The sequence below is a fragment of the Tachysurus vachellii genome, chromosome 18, assembly GCF_030014155.1.
Source record: "Tachysurus vachellii isolate PV-2020 chromosome 18, HZAU_Pvac_v1, whole genome shotgun sequence".
Taxonomy (NCBI): domain Eukaryota; kingdom Metazoa; phylum Chordata; class Actinopteri; order Siluriformes; family Bagridae; genus Tachysurus; species Tachysurus vachellii.
In genome coordinates, this window is record NC_083477.1 from 10,625,036 (window position 1) to 10,643,579 (window position 18,544).

The 18,544-nt window shown below is 39.5% G+C and overlaps 1 protein-coding gene across 2 annotated transcripts in view; it reads right to left on the reverse strand.

The window, feature by feature from the left end:
- Positions 1–17,806, reverse strand: part of tmem104 (transmembrane protein 104) — a 44,274-nt gene extending 26,468 nt beyond the window's left edge. Inside the window, exons 1-8 of one of the 2 annotated variants that reach the window (XM_060892546.1) lie at positions 17,442–17,806; positions 17,123–17,203; positions 15,269–15,390; positions 14,927–15,008; positions 13,920–14,016; positions 13,749–13,820; positions 7,202–7,301; positions 6,081–6,177 (exon numbers count right to left, since the gene is read on the reverse strand). In XM_060892546.1, coding sequence (XP_060748529.1) covers positions 6,081–6,177; positions 7,202–7,301; positions 13,749–13,820; positions 13,920–14,016; positions 14,927–15,008; positions 15,269–15,390; positions 17,123–17,167 — 615 coding nt within the window. In that variant the 5' untranslated portion in view covers positions 17,168–17,203; positions 17,442–17,806. Of the gene's footprint in view, positions 1–6,080; positions 6,178–7,201; positions 7,302–13,748; positions 13,830–13,919; positions 14,017–14,926; positions 15,009–15,268; positions 15,391–17,122; positions 17,204–17,441 lie in introns of both variants that reach the window. The other variant, XM_060892545.1, reaches the window with a different exon arrangement.
- Positions 17,807–18,544: the final 738 nt, after the last annotated feature.

Consider the following 18,544-nt stretch of genomic DNA (forward strand, 5'->3'; position numbering starts at 1 on the left):
GACAAGCTCTTTAATGGATCCTGACTCATCCCTTTTTTTCCATTTTTAAAGCATATTCCTAGGTCTCATATTCAAGCCTGATTAAAATAAATAAATAATAGTAATACAAAACACCCTCTTGCCAATAGACGGACACGAGAGCACAGACGTGAAGGTCATGTAGATTTCGGTGAAGATTACTGCAGGGTATCTCCATGAAAAATGACATTTTGGCTTTATTGTATGACAGCAGGGATCTTTTCATCAAAATCACATACACCACAGTTGGTCAGCCAACAAGCAAAAGCGTTACATCACTCCACAATGTCCTTGGTCTAGATAGCTTGCTTCGCTTAATGGAGAACAATATTGTACCCAGCAGGTATCCTTCCGCTTCCCCACCTTACACATATACATTCAAGGTCTTGACTTTATTTCACATCATTTGCATGGATTCCCGTTTGCCAGAAATTGAAAACCACACGGAAAATGAATAGAGTTGCGGAAATAAAACGTAGATAAACGACACTTTAATCCTATTTCAATTTTCAACAAGCCTTAGGAATTCTCTTGCAGCTTTTTAGAGGAACTGAACGTTCCAGGTTTCCTGCATACGATATTACGGACCACGAGCCTGGCTGAAGGTAAAGGTGAGAGGTCAAACGTGTCAGCACCACTTTACAACATCATGACTGAAGTTAAGTGAGAGAGTCGGTGGGAGTCTCGCTGTGGCCTGGAGTGTTCTTGTCCTGTGGGCCGCTGCACAAACCACTGCTCCTGCTGAGATAATCCCCACTAAACCATCTGTACAGTCATCCTCCAGCTGAGACTGCAACCCCCATCACCCTGTGACCCAGAGCATCCTGTGTACAGAAACCACGGCTAAATCCTACTGTGGCCTGAGCTGAACTAGTCGAGCGCCAAAAAGCAGACAAAAGGAAAAGACGTGTATTCAGTGTTTCTTGCATCAAATGCAATAGAAACAGAGCTATGTCTGCTTTCAGTTGTGACCCAAAACAATCCAAACTCAAAAAGGAAAATGAAAAGGAGTCTCTGTGCTCTGGGATTTTAGGCCAGGCTGTCACATCAGAGCAGAGAATGAACTTTGGGATCTGTGTGTGTGTGTGTGTGTGTGTGTGTGTGTGTGTGTGCGCGTGTGGCAACAGATGGTTACTGAAAGGGTGGCCTCTTTTTTAATGAGCTACCTAGTGAGAGTCTTTCAATTCACTGGACACGTTCCTCTCATTTATTTGAACACACTGTATTCTGTGACATCATTGTTCCTGTAAAAAATAATAAATTTAAAAAATTGAATGCTGCACTGCACTGTTATGCTGCTATTATGATGCTTGTTGTGAAATATTTCATCAACCATTAATAATGTATCAGACCAAAGAGCTTTACGTATCCAAATCATTCCTGTGTCACTCAGAGGCAACTGACAACGTAAAGTCCAGGAAACAGAGACTCTGACACTCCTTGCTTTTAAAACTGATATTTCACAGTGGACTATCTTACTGCATTATCACTCCATGGGGAAAGAGTCGAGTGATGCAAGCTTCCGCTGTATCTCCTTGATAACAAAATTGGCTTGTGAGAGTATAGTATACTCTTGCTCACTCTCCTGTCAATCACAGCAATACTAACTGTGCATGTGTAACTGTGCACCGCATGTGTTGCACCGCAGGTAAAAAAATAAATAAATAAATAAAATGATTCAGAGCTAGTGCTGGTTCAAAGTTGGTTCCACTGGCGAACCTTCTAAGAACCGGTTTGCCTTTCCATCGGTTAGAGAGCCATCACAGAGCCGAGTCTGATGTCACTGTATACTTGTCACGTTACACAGCAACGTTAGCGCAGCAGCGGCAAACACAAACTCAACAATGGCGAATGTTGCTTTACTGTTAATGCTCATGGCTTTGTGAACCTATATTGGCATACAAACGTGGCGAATCCAACGTGTACGTGCAGCTCCATGTAATTTGTATAAACGGAGGTTGTAATCGAGAAAGTACATAACAGTATTTTATCATTAACACAGAAAAAAGGTAGCCTTAGCATGTAGCTACCCACGATCATGTGTGCTGATAATTGATCAGAGGTAAAGTAAAAGTGTATTAAACATTAGTATACTTAAAGTATCCTCGGCCCCAGCCCCTGACGTAAGCGGTTATTGTCTAGACCAGCAACGTTTTGGTGCTACTTAAGAACCACTTTTCCTGGTTCAGAGCTGGTGCTTTGGGTATCGACAAAGAAAGAACTGGTTCTAAATTAGGCTCTGGCTCCGAACCAGCATTCAAAACTGCCTCGGTGGAAAAGGGGCAAGAGTGTGTTGTGCTTCAGCAGTTAAAAAGAGGTGGCTGCCATGTGACCGGGGTGAGCTTGCTAACCCATGACAATTGGCACATGACCAAATTGGGAAAAAATTGAAGTTTAAAACAATTTAAACTCTCTCTCTCTCTCTCTCTCTCTGCCCATGCAGTTTTCTCTCAGCTTAGACAGTTCTTTACTGTCTAAGATGAAGCTGACCAAACCGTGCACAGTTAAAACGTTCTAATATCTTAAATCACTGTGTTAGCCACTGGTATAAACAGCATTTACCCTTGAGTAAAAGTGACCTCTGTTCACAAATGCTTTTCCCTTAAAGCATGATCGATATGAGCAAGCCTTCAGCATTCGAATGCCATAGAGACTCCGAAGCCGTTTGAGAAGCAAAGAGAGAGGAAAAAGCTTTGAAATTCAGAACCAGAATCAATCAACAACAGATTAAATCTCAGACCAGAGATTGTAATAGCTTTTATGGACTGAAGATGAATAAAACAGCATCTCTGCTCCACTGTGGGAAACAGCAGGACTGATCAAACAGCAGTTAGACCAAAATTGACAGAATGCTTTCTGATCGGTTTGGAGTTTTTATTCTTTTCTGTGATAAAACCCTATGCCGCTTTTTTCCCCTGAGAATCTCAGAAAGAGGAAAAAAAAAAGAATTAATATTCCACAAAAGCACTCTACAGATATATTGACCATTCTGCTCTGCAGTTAATGACTCTATGAAGTGTCTGGGCAAAAAACCCAGCAGTCAACACGTGAACTCACTCAGACTGGTCAAAGCTGACAGGAAGCAGAAAGCCTCAATAACAGCAAACCCTTGCTTCTGAGAAAGCAATAGAGCTTTTAAATGGTCTCGCTCGGGTAAATCGATGGCCTTCAGCTTCCTGTGTATGCTTTCATTTTCCTTTGGCGTTTTTTCTTTGCCCAACTATCTGTGTTTAGTGTCAAAATTAATAGTAGATAATAGACAACTGCATGGGCTGGCAGTAAAAATAGCCCATCATCTGTTGTGCTGCTTAACAAACACTAGTCTGTGCTGCTGAAACAACCTGAATAACAAAGAGATGGAGAAAAGCAACTTTGCCAGTCCAATGAAAGAATAAAGTAAAAGTCCATCTAGTCCATTTCTAGCCCAATGCAGAAAAAGTCTATTAAAGATCTAACACAAGCTCAGCCAGTTTGGGAAACAACAACTGATATAGCTGATAGCTATTATATGGCCGACACTGTGTTCTGACCCCAACTTTGCGATGCAAATCTTTTCCCATTCAGTCTCAGGTTTTAATTTCAGGAACAAAAATAAGTTGCCAGGAGTGAGATCTACTCGGGCTGATGAAAATCTGATGGTATTGTTCATGTCTTTTCTGCAATCATCATTTTATTGCAATAATGAAATAACAGGAAGCAAAACTGCGGATTTTTGCAAAACCTATACGATAATCCCTTAAAAAAAAAAAAAGCTCTATACAAGAAAGATTTCTTTCAGTTTCACTTTTCTACTTGGCTTTATTGTCAAGCATCTGACATGACTGTTCTAGTGAGATTGTATTATATAAACCCCAGAATAATTGAGGAAGACATCATGCAGGACATTTTCACATGAGTGATGAAAGCATCTTCCTGTAAAATCTGTGAACAAAGCAGACAAGGCATATATTCGCTCAGGCCACTGGTCTGTCCGTTGACTACAAATTAATCGATTGTTCAATAAAAAGATAGTGAGTGGAGGGAGACGGTATAGACACTGAACACAGCTATGACCCAGGACTGAACAACAGCTTAAGGCCACATAGTCCACTAGAGTGTCCAAGGTGGCACAGGGATCTAAAGACTTTATTTTAAACAGCAGAGGTGTCAAACAGCCCTCGATGCACATTATTTGTTCCTATTCCAGATTCAGACGGAGTTATGAGTTATGTTTCTCAGCACAACAGAAGGATTTGCTGGTTAAAAGTTAGCAATTGTCACCATTTTGATAGACCAGACAACATACCAAGGATTGAGAGTAGGAACAAGACATAGATCAACCCTTTGAGACATGATGTGAGGCGCTGTAGCACCACAGCAACCTGCTAATGCCATTAATTAAACAATATCATGCTGAATGCATTTTAGCCATTATACAGTTAGTTAATATTGAACGTCCACAATTCAGATAATCGCTTCTTTATGACAAGTTAAGACAAATCTAGCAGCGTGTCATGTTACAGAGGAACTGCAATGTCCTCCATCATTAAACCCTTGTGTCGGGGGGCGGGGGGGTTATGGGGGGATTCACCTTCAGTTTTACCTGACTCATTCATATAACCCCAGAGGTGGCACTTCTCTCCAAACAGCGCCGCTCTTATGCATTAAAACACCACAGTCGGACAAATCGGCATTGTTACCGAGTTTCTAATACTTGTTTATGCCATGTTGTTGTTGAATTCTCAAAGATAAATATTTCTTCCAAAATGATAAGACCGTGTTTCGTAAATGATGAGAAAAGATTAATATTAGAACTTATTTGCCACATCACTTTGCAGACATTTTTATTAGTCCCTCTGCTAGGTCATTTTTAATCATTAGCTAAATATATGATTATGAAACATATTATATGAAACATTATAAAACCCCTAACCTATCTGTAGTAAATCTATAAATAATAAATAACAGCCGCACGCACGGACACTAGCTCTTTCACTTGGCTCCTCTGGCATTCAATTAAAAATCTTGTACGGTCGCACTGCTTCTGTTGTCCTCTGCTTGATATATGGTATATTTGATTGTAGTTCCTCATTAGCAATTCACTTTAGATAAAAGTGTCTGCTAAATGAATGAATGCAAAGTTAAAAATAAATTGTAAGTCACTCTGGATAAGGATGTCTGCTAAATGGCAGAAAGGTCAATGTAAATGTAAAAATATGACGGATTAAGTCCAACGGACATGGCACTTTGCAAGCCAAGTAGACTGGATGAGGACTAACTGGTGAAAGATAAAGCATGTATACATTTAGAGCACGGCACACAGAAAGAGCCTCTCAAATCAATAGCAAAGCTCTTAAAAGAAGCTTAAAATAAGCCACAGCCAAGATCAGAAAAGGACAGACAGACTGAACAGCTCCAAACAGACTATGCTTAATCGTTCATCAAAATAATAATGACTTATTTAAGTGTCCAAGAGGAAAAGAACTTTAATAAGACCAAAATAAAATAAAGATAAGGTTCAAGGGTTCATGGCCATTTCTGAGATAGCTCAGAGCATCAACGGAGGAAAAAGTTCTTAGTGATAAACAACATCAGCTTATAGAGTGACCTCAATTTTACTGTGGTCTGTGTTTCAGCTAAAACAGATGAAGGTAATGAACATAATCTTCTGGAGATCTGTTTACCTTGCAAATACTATCATAACGCCTGTTTGATATCATGCAGAGAAAGAGATATGAAAACAATGCATTTACTTCAAGCTCATGCACCCTCCTTTGTCCGTTTCCAAGGAAAGCGTGAGTGAAAGCGATTCATCATTTGTGACTGTCGGCTGAGAGACTTAAAGCGGAGCAGGAAATGACACTAGTTTTCCCTGCTGCACTTTTATGCCCAATTCAAGGGCGCACACATCTTTACATGGGAGAGAGAAAAACATCTCAGGAGATTTTATGTCTCTCTCCTTCAGTCTCGATCTTACCATCTTGGCTCGACTTTGTTCTGTGTGCGCATGTAAGACTCACAGAAATGGCGACACAAAAAGAAAAAAAGTGAGATACAGTGATAGATGGTACTTCAGAACTCACGAGAAAGACTCTGTAGGCGTCTTTCCGACTCACTGGCCCCCAGCATGACTCGGTGTCGTTGTATTTTACGCTCCCAGCGCTGCAGGAGTGATTGCCGCTATAAGACACAAACTCAAAATGTTAATGCTGTTAAAATAAAGTTCAGTAATAGTGAGCAGCATGTATTAAAAAGTGCTCTCGCAATCTGTGAGTGACTACTGCTGTCTACTAAACTGCTGCACAGACAAAAAGGAGACTGGCTTCTCATACGTTTACATTTATGACATCTGGCAGACGCTTTTATCCAGAGAGACTTACATTTATCTCATTTATACAGCTGAGAAATTGAAGGTTAAGGGCCTGGCTCAGGGGCCCAGGAGAGACAGCTTGGTGGCCCTAGGATTTTGTGGAGTAAGCCTAGTGTTACTTGCCTGCATGGATGAACCTGGATGTATTTTATGACTAGAACTAGTCGTTAAGAAGAACTACTACAGTATGCAATACTTCTAATACATTTTATGGGGTTTAGTATATTAAACAAAGACTGTGAGGACAATTAACCTGAACATGCAGTGCAGTATCAGTAAGCATGCGCATTAAAAATGTGTACGAATTACTGAAGCGCAAACTGTTGCATGCTTATTAGCAGAGCACTTCAGATCTGCGAGCACTGAGCCACATGCGCTTCGTTGCTCAGGGTCTATATTGTAATTCAGGGCACCTTATACTCAGTTTTAACTAACACACTTGTGCTCTGCATGCTCATACTATATCAGTATAGTATCAGTATTGGCAACAACCAGCGCATCCCTAAATTTCACCATCATATTTCATCTGCTAATAATCATTGTTGCTCGCAGTTTACCCTCCCTCTTGTCAGCAGTCCACCACCTTTATATTCCTTTCTTCTCAATGAAGGTGAAGGTCAGGCTCACCTAAGGGTAATGGTGACATCTTAATAAGACAGAGATGTGCCACCTACGGCTAGATGTGTTAGAGAATTTTATTTATAGGATCTTAGGCTATTGGTTTTTGTGCAGGAAAAAGAAGACTGGAAGAGAAACAATAAAAAGGTCAAATGTGAAGAGCCACAGGAGGTAGTCATATGAGCCCAGAGAGAGGAAGAAAATGGCTGGACTCACCAGGCCACTTCCATCAAGGACACGGGCACAGCGGCAGCATAGATGGCCAAGTCTCCATAGAGGTACACAATGAGGCAGATGTAGAACATATTGACGCCAACTGTAGAGTAACAACAAACACAAATAATGTTAATCTACAAGTTGACAACATTCTCAGCAAGGCAGGTTGCTTTTTTTTCTTTTTTTCTCCTTGCTATCAGTCCCCTTGTGGAAAGTGATTGTCTGGAGGTGCAAATATTCCATTTTTGTTAGCATCAAGAATTTTATTGCCCTACTAAGTGCCTTTCCCTCCCAGTCTAAAAGACACATGTGGCACGGATAACTAGCGTCTCTAAATTGTCTGTAGTGTGTGAACTATGCAATGACCTGACACCCTGACCTTTGATAGGCACCAGGTTTTCTGTGATCCTGTGTAGAACAAGTGTTTCAAAAAATGGACGGAGGTACGATCACCACGTGTGCGCACGTTATTTTAACATTATGTAGATATATAATTCAGCTGCAGATTGTTTTTTAATTTACAAAAGACTGTACCTAGATATCTGTACCCAACATCATCTCTGACAGTAAGCACTCACTAACCTGAACGAGCCATAACCTTTATACAGCGCCAGCATACATCATCCCTCTCTGACCTTCTTATCCGACTTGGGGAAATTTATTCCGAGACACAACAGGCACCTGGTGCCAAAACATACGATATATTCAAGAAATGATGAACCCGCTCATGAAATTTCATCACCATAGTGCATTCTTGCCTCAGCATTAGGAATATTAATCATGCTAATTAAGAAAGTAATGACTTTGTGATAAACTCTCCTTTGCTCTTCACTCCCTCCTTCAGTGTGCACATCAAACCAAAACACAGAAAGCTGTTGAGACGGAGACAAACTCTCTATCGACATCCATCAAGTTCTCGAGCTCAAGAGGATCTCCAGCAGCACTGCTGGCCTCGTTGGCTCATTCATTACTGTCAGGCAAATTAGAGCTTACAGTCCATTAACGCTAAATGGAACCGCTAACATTGTAGCCTTTTTACAGGTTTGATAGATGCAGCGTTTGCCTGGAGGAAAAAAAGGGCAACGCTGCCACCTGTTTCCCACCAATCATTTAAGATGAGTGTAAATTTATTCTAACGAGCCAAATCACGCGCCATTCTGTAATCCATAGTCATTACATACCTGTTGAAGGTGCACTAACCAGTGTGCACTATGTGAAAATATCTAAACTAGTACTAAAATTTTGGGGGGTTTTCTCTCTTAATGTAAGGAAGAAAGAAAAAAGTGTGAACGGTTGTTTAAAGGCAATTAAGCTCGTTAGCTTTTACAGCTCTCTCAGTGTCGCCCTGCATTAAGTTTAAAGTTGAGACACTAAAAAGGAGTCAATAAGTGAAAGACTTTGTTTAAAGAAACTGCGCTTGGGGTTTGAACTCGAAATGTTTACAAGGCGTACGCTATGCTTATATTGGAGAGATTTGTTTATTCGTCACTGTACAACACTGTAAATGTACATGAGCTTTCTGTGTGAAAGGACACTGAAGCCATGCAGAGGTCTTTATTATAATTACAGCGTCATGTAGTTTCTACTTTTAAAGTCCAATCACGAGGCAGAAAAATTCAGCTATTCATTTCAGATTTCCATATGATGACAATGCAATAGAAAAGAAAAATAAATCCATTCAAACACATTCAACTGCCATCAAGTGATCATCTCTAATAAAATCATCTTCGTTCTAAAACTACCAGCCCCAGACAGACGTGTCAATCAACGAGCAAGTCTTCCCCAAGATCTGCATCTTTGTACCGCACACACACACACACACCACAATCACATGATTGGACCAAGAAATGATTTATAATAATAATAATAATAATAAACAACAACAACAATCTACTTTATAGCACATGCAACGTGCTAAAGTGAGATTGTCTGAAAAATAAGTCTTCAAATAACTTCGATATCACTGATTTAAAAAAAAAAAAAGAAAGAAATAGATAGATAAATCAGTACATTTTGAAGTGCTATAATTCACAGTATCCATTCTGTGAGCATTTCATCAAATCCAGTTAATTTTTTTACAGTTTCCATTAACAGAGAGCCAATTCTGGCATACAGGATTTTTTCAAAGTAAAACGTAGCATCTAAAAGAAAGGCGGATGGTAATCTGGTCTTTATCTTTCTTAGAGGAAGAAAGAGAGGCTTCCAAAAAGACTTTAAAACCTTCAGTCGTTGTCAACTATAAAATTATATACACACAGCAAAGAAGCACAGAAAAAAAAAGATCCTATATCTCTGCTTTCTCTCTCTCAGATGCAGGCTGAATAAAAGACATCACTAAAATTCATAGCTTCACAGTCCTGTTTGTTTATCTGGCAAAATGGGATAATGCCATCAATTAATGGTGCTACAGTGTGATTTGTCAGAATTTTCATGTGACACAAACCTCCAGGTTCCCCACACCATATTACAGCTACTGTATTTGAATGCACTGAATGAATGATATTTATTATGCATGTAAGTACTTAAAATATTTTATTATGGACATTGCTCTAAAATTAATGTCATCCGGACAGGGCTTTTTTTTTTTTTTTGCTCTTCATATACATATTGAGCAACAGAAGCAGAAGCATAACCTGAGAGTAATAAACATAAGGAAACCTAAGTGAAAAGAGAAAGAAATAAGGCGTGAACTTTATATCTGTGTTGAGGTCATTTTCTCAGTTGAATCAGAGTCAGGGAGAAGCCCAAGTCTTTGGGCCTATAGCGTCACATCATTAACTCCTACAGTCTGAGGCCGTTCAGGATCAAGTGACCACCTGATTGTGCGCCTCAACTCGAGCCCTTATCACCAGGGGCTCCAACACTCTCCAGCAGTCTTAGTCTTTGCTTAAATAAAAGGTCCATTAATTCACTGAGACTCTAAGTACTTTTCCTCTCACAATAAAGCTGCACACGCCACATGATGCATACAGCACACAACTTTTCTATGAGGTGAAAAACTACATTCTGAAATAAAGGATCTGGCACAATTGCACTCGATGGTGCAGTAAAAGTGCCCGTTTTATTTTACCCACAGTCTCTAGCTAGGGGATAGATCTTGATGCACCTATAATGGAGACTGTCTCGGACGCATCTTTAGGGAGACGAATGAGTGCTGGCATGAGTTCTGGAGCTACTGCATAAAGCATATGGAAGACAATACACAGTCTGTGCCATCTTCCTCAATCATCCTTTCTGATCTTGTTTTTGCAGCAGGCGGTACGAACTTCCAGGTCATTTATGGTTAAAGAAGTTGAGCACGGCTCTGCTGGGAAAGGTTTTATCTCCTTGGCCGATCGATACCGTCATGCTTGGGCACCTGGGTGAGGATGAAGCGGTCAGTTCACTCTATCCGGCGTGGGGAAAGGTTAGAGCGCAGGGAGCCATTTCAACACTTCAGGCTTTAATAAAATAATGCAGACAAGTGGCAGAGCACGAGGCTGGCGCTCTGAGAAACCTCAGCCCTCCTGCTGAAAGGGCAAGTGCAAATGTGTGTCTCTCTGTCTCAGGGTATTCAAGCCTGAAACAACTGCACCACCTGGTGGATAACATTTACTATAAAGAGAATACAGAAAGGCCTGGATGGAAGGGCACAGAAAAATATTGGACACTTTTTTGCAAAGATGCCAAAAGCAATGCTGGTGAGATATTACATAGTTTTGCAAAAGTGTCGAGTCAGCTTTTGGCTAACAGGACTATCATAATAAAGAGAAAGGAAGCCAGAGTCCGGAGTCTGCAACAAGAATACGCCTGCAAATAGACTGCATCAATCTGGACCTCAAGGTGAATGTCATTCTGCCTCTAATTAAGATTTCCATTATCCTGGCTTTTAGTCTCTACCTGCATCTTTCCCACACCACTGCAGTGTGTAGATAAAACATTCAACTCTGCACAAATGGCATTACAATGGAATTACAACCCAAGGCAATTGAACCCTCTTTAATTACATCCCATTAGCAGCTGAGTTCTTCCTCCTAAATGTAATAGTACTGAGAAAACAGACACCTTCCAAATGACCTTCAGTACCTACTGCGATTTAAATGAAAGGTTTTACACTCAAACTAATTGCTTGACAAGTTACTCCACATCTTAACATGCTGATCACAACAGTATTAAATAGGACTTGTACAGGTGAAGAGCTGTAACAACTAGATTTTGGACTTTTTCCCCCCATTTAAATGTTTTTTAAAGCAAAAGTGTAAGAAACGACTGAAAAGTAACATCTTGTTAATCTCGAATTATTAGAAATTCTTTTAGATATAAGCACATTAAACCAGACATGTTTGTATTTAAATGGGACTTACTCTCTACTGCTTTATTTAAGTCTCAGACATCATTCATCTTAAGACATGAAATACTGAAACAGACTAAAAACATAAAATAAACCTTAACCTTTTATTACAACCTCACAAACATATTAAGCCCCTAGAATGAAATAGATATGTACCTAGCAATTCGTTTCAGCTGCGTTCATTTTTACTGAGTGTATATTATTGTGCTGTGTTTAAAAGCTTGTGCTTTTACCTTTTTAACAATGAAAATCTCTTAAGCTACTGATTTTTAATTAAACATTTGATTGCCACCATGATTCAAAGAAAGAGAGAGCAAAATAGAGACAGTGAAAGACAGACAGCAAAAGAGAGACAGAGAGAGAGAGAGAGAGAGAGAGAGGAATTAAGTGAGAAAGTGAGAGAGGGAAAGAGAGCGAAAGGAAGTGAGAGAGGGGGGGAGGGAAAGGAAGTGAGAGAGGGGGGGAGGGGAAGTAAGTGAGAGAGGGAAAGAGAGAAAGAGAGGGAAAGGGGGAAGAGAAAGAGAGAGGAAGAAAGTGTGTGAGAGAGAGAGAGAGAGAGAGAGAGAGGGAAAGAGAGTGAGAGAGTGAGAGAGAGGGAAAGAGAGTGAGAGAGGGAAAGAGAGCGGAAGGAAGTGAGGGGGGGGAAGCAAGTGAGAGAGGGAAAGAGAGAGAGAGGGAAAGGGGGAAAGAGAAAGAGAGAGGAAGAAAATGTGAGAGAGAGAGGGAAAGAGAGTGAGAGAGGGGGAAAGAGAGTGAGAGAGGGGGAAAGAATGAGAGAGAGGGAAAGAATGAGAGAGAGGGAAAGAATGAGAGAGAGGGAAAGGGAGAGAGAGAGGGAAAGGGAGAGAGAGAGGGAAAGGGAGAGAGAGAGAGAGAAAGAGAGCGGAAGGAAGTGAGGGGGGGAAGCAAGTGAGAGAGGGAAAGAGAGAAAGAGAGGGAGAGAGGGAAAGAGAAAGAGTGAGGGAGGGGGAAAGAGAGAGAGGGGGAAAGAGAGAGAGGGGGAAAGAGAGAGAGGGGGAAAGAGAGAGAGGGGGAAAGAGAGAGAGGGGGAAAGAGAGAGAGAAAGAGAGAGAGAAAGAGAGAGAGGGAGAAAGAGAGAGAGGGAGAAAGAGAGAGAGGGGGAAAGAGAGAGAGGGAAGAGAGAGACAGAGGGAAAGAGAGTGAAAGAGGGAGAGAGAAAGGGAGAGAGCTCTTGCATTCCTGCTCATGTTCAGTTGAGCCTGCCACAAAATGACGGCTATGATCAGCTTTTTAATAAGTAATAACCTGTTTGCAATCAAAAGCTGCTAAAGTGTGTGTGTGTGTGTGTGTGTGTGTGTGTGTGTGTGTGTGATCTAATCACAGCATCGCTTAATCTGCAGACCTAGATGGTTATTTATTTTCCCCTAATCCGGTGTATGTCGAGCTGCATTAAGAAAAAGATTACTGTTTACATTACAGCACTGGTGATCTGCATACAGAAAGAAAAGCAAAGGAAGGATTTTACTGACAAACAAAAGTGTCACCACATTTGAAGTAAGACACATCATCTATCTATAGATCCTACCGTTAGACAGCATGAACTCTAGAAACACTGAAGTACAGCTGAAACTCAAATACATCCCCTCACATTTTGAGCTGTTGGGCTGATGTTTAAGGCTCTGGTCTGGTCTACTGATCAGAACGATCTAAGTACAAATCCCAATACAGCCAAACTACCACTGTGGGGTGGGGTAATAAACAAGGATCTTATCATCTTCTGCTCAGCCTAATTCTGTGCATACAAGCATGTGCTAAACGAACCAACATAAAATAAAATGTATTACAGCATGTGGTGAAGCAGGACTTTGAGTTTGATTATCAGAATTAAAAAAAAATACCCCAAGTGACTAATTATAAATATTTTCTTACAATAATAACTTATGGGTTATTATCCTTTTTGGTGACTTGGTCGTAAATGAATAAGCTGAAAATTTTTATATTACTATCCGATTGTGTTGAAGAGGAAATTATCTGTAGTTTTGGAACAATAGAAACTCTTAAGACTTCTCTGTTAACACCTCAAACCCATAACAACAAAACTCAAGGCTTTTGTTATAAACAGAACATACATATCAAAAATCAAAGCCTCTGCTTCATACATGATACTTTAAACAACACAACACTGATAAATATCAAGCATTATTCGCTACCTTTATCTCAAGAGGCAAAATGTAGTGAAGCATAAAAACTTCTTACCTTTATTGAAAAACATGGAGGCCATTTGTCCCATCTCAACTCTCTCCACAATTTCAAAGTGATCCACTGTCCCTACACGCTCTCGATGTTAAAACAAACAAAAATAACATTCAATGCCAATGAAGCTAAACATCCCACGAACGGACGGTTACAAATAAGCCAAATACTCACGAACTGAGAGAATGGGTCGAGTCTCCACCGGATCTGACCGCCCCCTGCAGGTGACCTCATCATCAGAATAGTCAGAGCCAGAGTCACTGCTATGGATCTGGTGAGAAAAGAGACAAGAACAAAACACCTTACTGTGTAGTACATCAGTCCAGCTGGGATAACATCTTATATATATATATCTTTCTTCTAAACAAACGGGCAGAAAAATGCCTTTGCCGAATAACTGGTTCTCTTTTCATTTGTCCCCTGCACTTAAGAAACTGTTGTATACAATCTAATTTTTTTTTTAAATAAAAAGGGTTGTTCTTACAACTTCTGTGTACAAACAGAACAAAACTAGGAGCCTTTTAGGAAGCAAAGAAGCCTCAACTATACAAAAAATAAGTTTTTTTTTTGCTTATGCTGTCTGCTAAGTAACTGTAGTAACATCTGTAGAGGACATATATGTAGAGATGTATAAATGACGTATTCGACTGAATTAGACCCACATAATCTAGGGAGCTAACAACGCTGTAACTGGGATATCCTCAAGGCTGTCCTCAACAAATGTACAGACCTGACAATGTGTTGTAGGCAAATCTACTGTTTTTTTTCAGTGTCTTCCACTCCTCAACCTCAAATTCTCTAGGAGAGTCACAAACAAATTATACCTTAAATATAAGTATTAAATAAAGGGGTGATTAAGCACACATGACAAGGAGGACCAAGCTAATGTTAAAAGTGGAACAGAAGAGCCATCGCTTTACTCGCAGATGCTCAGAACCTGAGTTAAACCAGCTTTAACAGAGAATTAAAGGCAAAGGAACAACGAAGGTTTCCACAAGCTCTATTATTGTATACTGACTTCGGCATTCATGCCCAGAGCATTTCACATCAAGAGAGACCTGCAGAGACCATAAAAAGAAACTGGGAACAGTGTCTGACTAAACAGGAATGAGATCAGTGCGTTTATGACTGACAGAAAAAGGTCCAGGCTGTATTTGCTGCATCAGGCATCTCTTACACACCTCTTCCTGCTCTCTCCTCTTCCAGCGTAGCTGAGCGTTGGCTGCAGCCATGGTCTCAATCACAAATGTAGTGGTCATGTAACTGAGAACAGGCAGGAAGAAAAGAGCAAAGTCTGAGACTGGATTCCCAGTGACATAAATACTTAAGTGCAGTTTTGCTGATGACAAAAAACAAACAACAACAACAAAAGCAAAACTTGTTTCCAAACTGAGACTTAATAAAAGTTACACAATGCGAGATTTTGCATTTATCCACTGAATATTATAAACTGTCAGAATATAGCAACCCTGTTCAAAAACATCTATATTAGTGCTCTAATTATATACACTTACACCACCTACCTCATGAAAGCCAAAAAGGAGATGAGCGCCAGGCTTACAACCCATCCAGCAGTGGCAAAGGCTTTGGGCATAGTCAGAGCACCAGTACCCACAATAATGTTGAACATGTACACCAAGCCAACCTGCAAATACACACAGACATAAGACTTGAAATGCAGTTCATCCCGATAAAAGTGATCAAAACACAGCCTCTATGACATATGCCATAGTATTTTACTGTATCAAATTTGCTGACAAAGAATGTAGAGTCTTAATAGTCTCCGTAATGAGCCATTTCCTGACAAGGCTTCATTTTTTGCTGTATCAAACTGAAAGTAAGTAAATATAAAACAGATTAAAATGAATGTCTTTCAATGACAAAGTGGTGTACATGCTGTGAGCTACATCTTACAAACATCTGTGTTTTTTATACACACACACACACAATGCGGTAACCATTAGAAATAAGGATTAAAGGATTAAAGATATCTACGCCATTATTTCTTGCACAGGGCAAATCCACCATTAAGATCCTGCTGATGTCAGTCCCTTTACTATAGCAAAGCCTCTTTTTTTTTTTGCAACGTATGCAGCTACTGTTTTGTCATTTGTGCAACAACATGCAACCCTTAGCACTTCTGCTTTCCTAGTTGATGAATAACTAACTTGAGTAAGTGGTTGAAATCACATGCTTCACCTGATACTTTTGCTCAGACAGGCACGAGATCCAACTGAACTCAGGCTTTAAAAGTGTGATGAAGTAAGTCTAAACAAATGACTTCAGGAAACATTTAGTGTTCCCTGGCTTCAGAAAAGCCTTTCTGTTCCCATATCATGGGTCTCTATATCATGTCTGACCTTGTGCTCTGACCCCATGCAAATAAAAATTCTTCACTTTAAAGCAAATGTGACAAATGACAGCTTCCTCTTCAAAATTTGAAGTTAACTTAAAAGACCATTTACATACGATGTTTTGTTAAATGACATTGGCTTCAGATAAAAACTGGTCAAGCAAACTGATCATTTAGTGCTGATGCAGACTTCTTGGGTTCAAAACAGAAATAAGACACAGAATGAAAAATGTACTGTGGCATCATTTCCAGTGAACACCGCTGTCAGAGATTTTTCAGATTTTCTGTGAGTGTTGTGTGCATGAAGTGTCCAACATTCCATGCTTTATTTTTTATAAAGCTTTATAAAAGCTTTATATTCCATGCTTTACTTCTTGTCAGACTTTCCAGCACGAATACACTATTTAAACACTATTTACATAATGGTGTAGAATAGTGCGCAAGTATTCAATTTTGGATGCGCCCAGTGCCACCCAGTTTAATTTAAGGAAAATAAAAAATAAAATAAACAAATGCTTCTCAGATACTTTGAGATTACCTAAACTTCAAATTGTTGCTCTTACTTATTTCAGTGCCTCATTGACCGTCAGGATGCAAGTGAAGCGTAAATATATAATTGAGTGACAAGAACACCCATAATTACAACCTGCTAGACATTTTCTCCTGTGTTCATTTTTATTGCTGACCAGATGCTAGAATTTTTACATTTGATATTTCCCTGAAAATCTTTATTTTCTTTACTATCCCTAATGAAAGGATTAATACAGAGGAAATCCATAAAAATGTTGATTACTGATGTATTGTTAGATATAATAAACATTATAAAATTATTTGTATAAAAGTGCATTATTTATTTCCTCGATTAGACCAAAAAGAAGTGATAAATGTATTATTATTATTTTTATTATTATTTTCACCATTTCCATGTTTTGCCTTAATGACGCACTACAGGCAACACAATCAATCAACAGAAAACCTTTTTTTAAATGAACAATATCACTTTTTCACCATTTTAAACACTCACAAAAGGGGAGTACAGCTCTCCAGTCTCTGTAATACCACCAGCCATGTTGTCAAACAGTACAAAACACTTCACACAGGATTCCTGCAGGAAGATTAATATTAGTTAGTAAACTAGCAAATTTGTAAACATTGTCCACACCGATCAAGTAAATTAAGCTGTACGTTAAACAAAAACACTTTCGAAACAAATTAAACCGTTTTAACCGTCCTGTTGAAGACCGTCTAGTTAACTTCCAATTCGTTTGATTTGATATACTAGCATTATATATTATATATTATATACAATTAGCATTTAACTTTAATTTAACACAAACACTTACCCGGTGCTTCCTGACTGCTGTGTGTACAATTCGGTTAAAAGCAACTGGCTAGTCATGGGTTAGCATTGTAGCTAACAAGGTACAATAATATATCTAAAATATATTGAGTAGCCTTCGTGAGATGGGTCCACACTATCAATTAACAACCTTACAACCCCATGATAGACGAAGACGTAATAAAAAGAGCTGTATAGAGTCGGCCATGTTTCACGCAGCTCTCAGGAGACGTTTAAGTAGAAGCTTAGAGCGTTCAGGCTGTCCGTGACTGCGCATGCGCAAACAATCTAAACACAGGCCGAGTGAGTTAACACGCTATGATAATAAATGTAATTATGTTACAACATAAAAAAAATACAGTAGAATTTCCAATACAGACGGGTCGCAAATTAAATGGAAAAATAAATAAATAAAAAATAGTGGCTCTGTATCTCTGTATCTGTAGGACATTTTGCTCTCATGGTTTGAGTGCCATGTCAGTTATCCTGATGGGCGTGGTCTATTCCAGGGAAACCACGCCCCCATCCACGTGTTACTAGAGCGCGCTTAAACACGTGCATCACATGCGCAGTGTTGTAATGTAACGGAGTAAAAATACTGCGTTACTGTACTTAAGTAGAAATTTCACGTATCTGTACTTTACTTCACTATTTAAATTTATGTCAACTTTCACTTTTACTTCCACTACATTTCCTAGATAAAATGTATACTTTTACTCCGCTATATTTCCACTAAGCATCATCGTTACTCTTTACTACAAAATAAAATCAGAAGAAATGTGTGCGACTGTAATAAGGGAGGTTTTGGCGAATCACTGCTCCTAGATTGCATTACGCTCCGCACGCTCTACGGAGAAGCACAGGCACGCGCAGCGTGCACGCGCAGTCAGAGCTGGAGGCGTTTATCTATAACGTTAATCGGCTGAAAGCCGCAAATACGGCAACCAAAAGCAGTGAAATTTCACTATTCTTATTACCAGAGTTGATAGCACAAAAAATATTAATGCAAACAATCCATTCAATACTAAATAAAAATAACATTTATTGATTTGGTATTTGTCTTGTGAATATTTTTATATTAATGACACACTGGATTGACACTGGCAT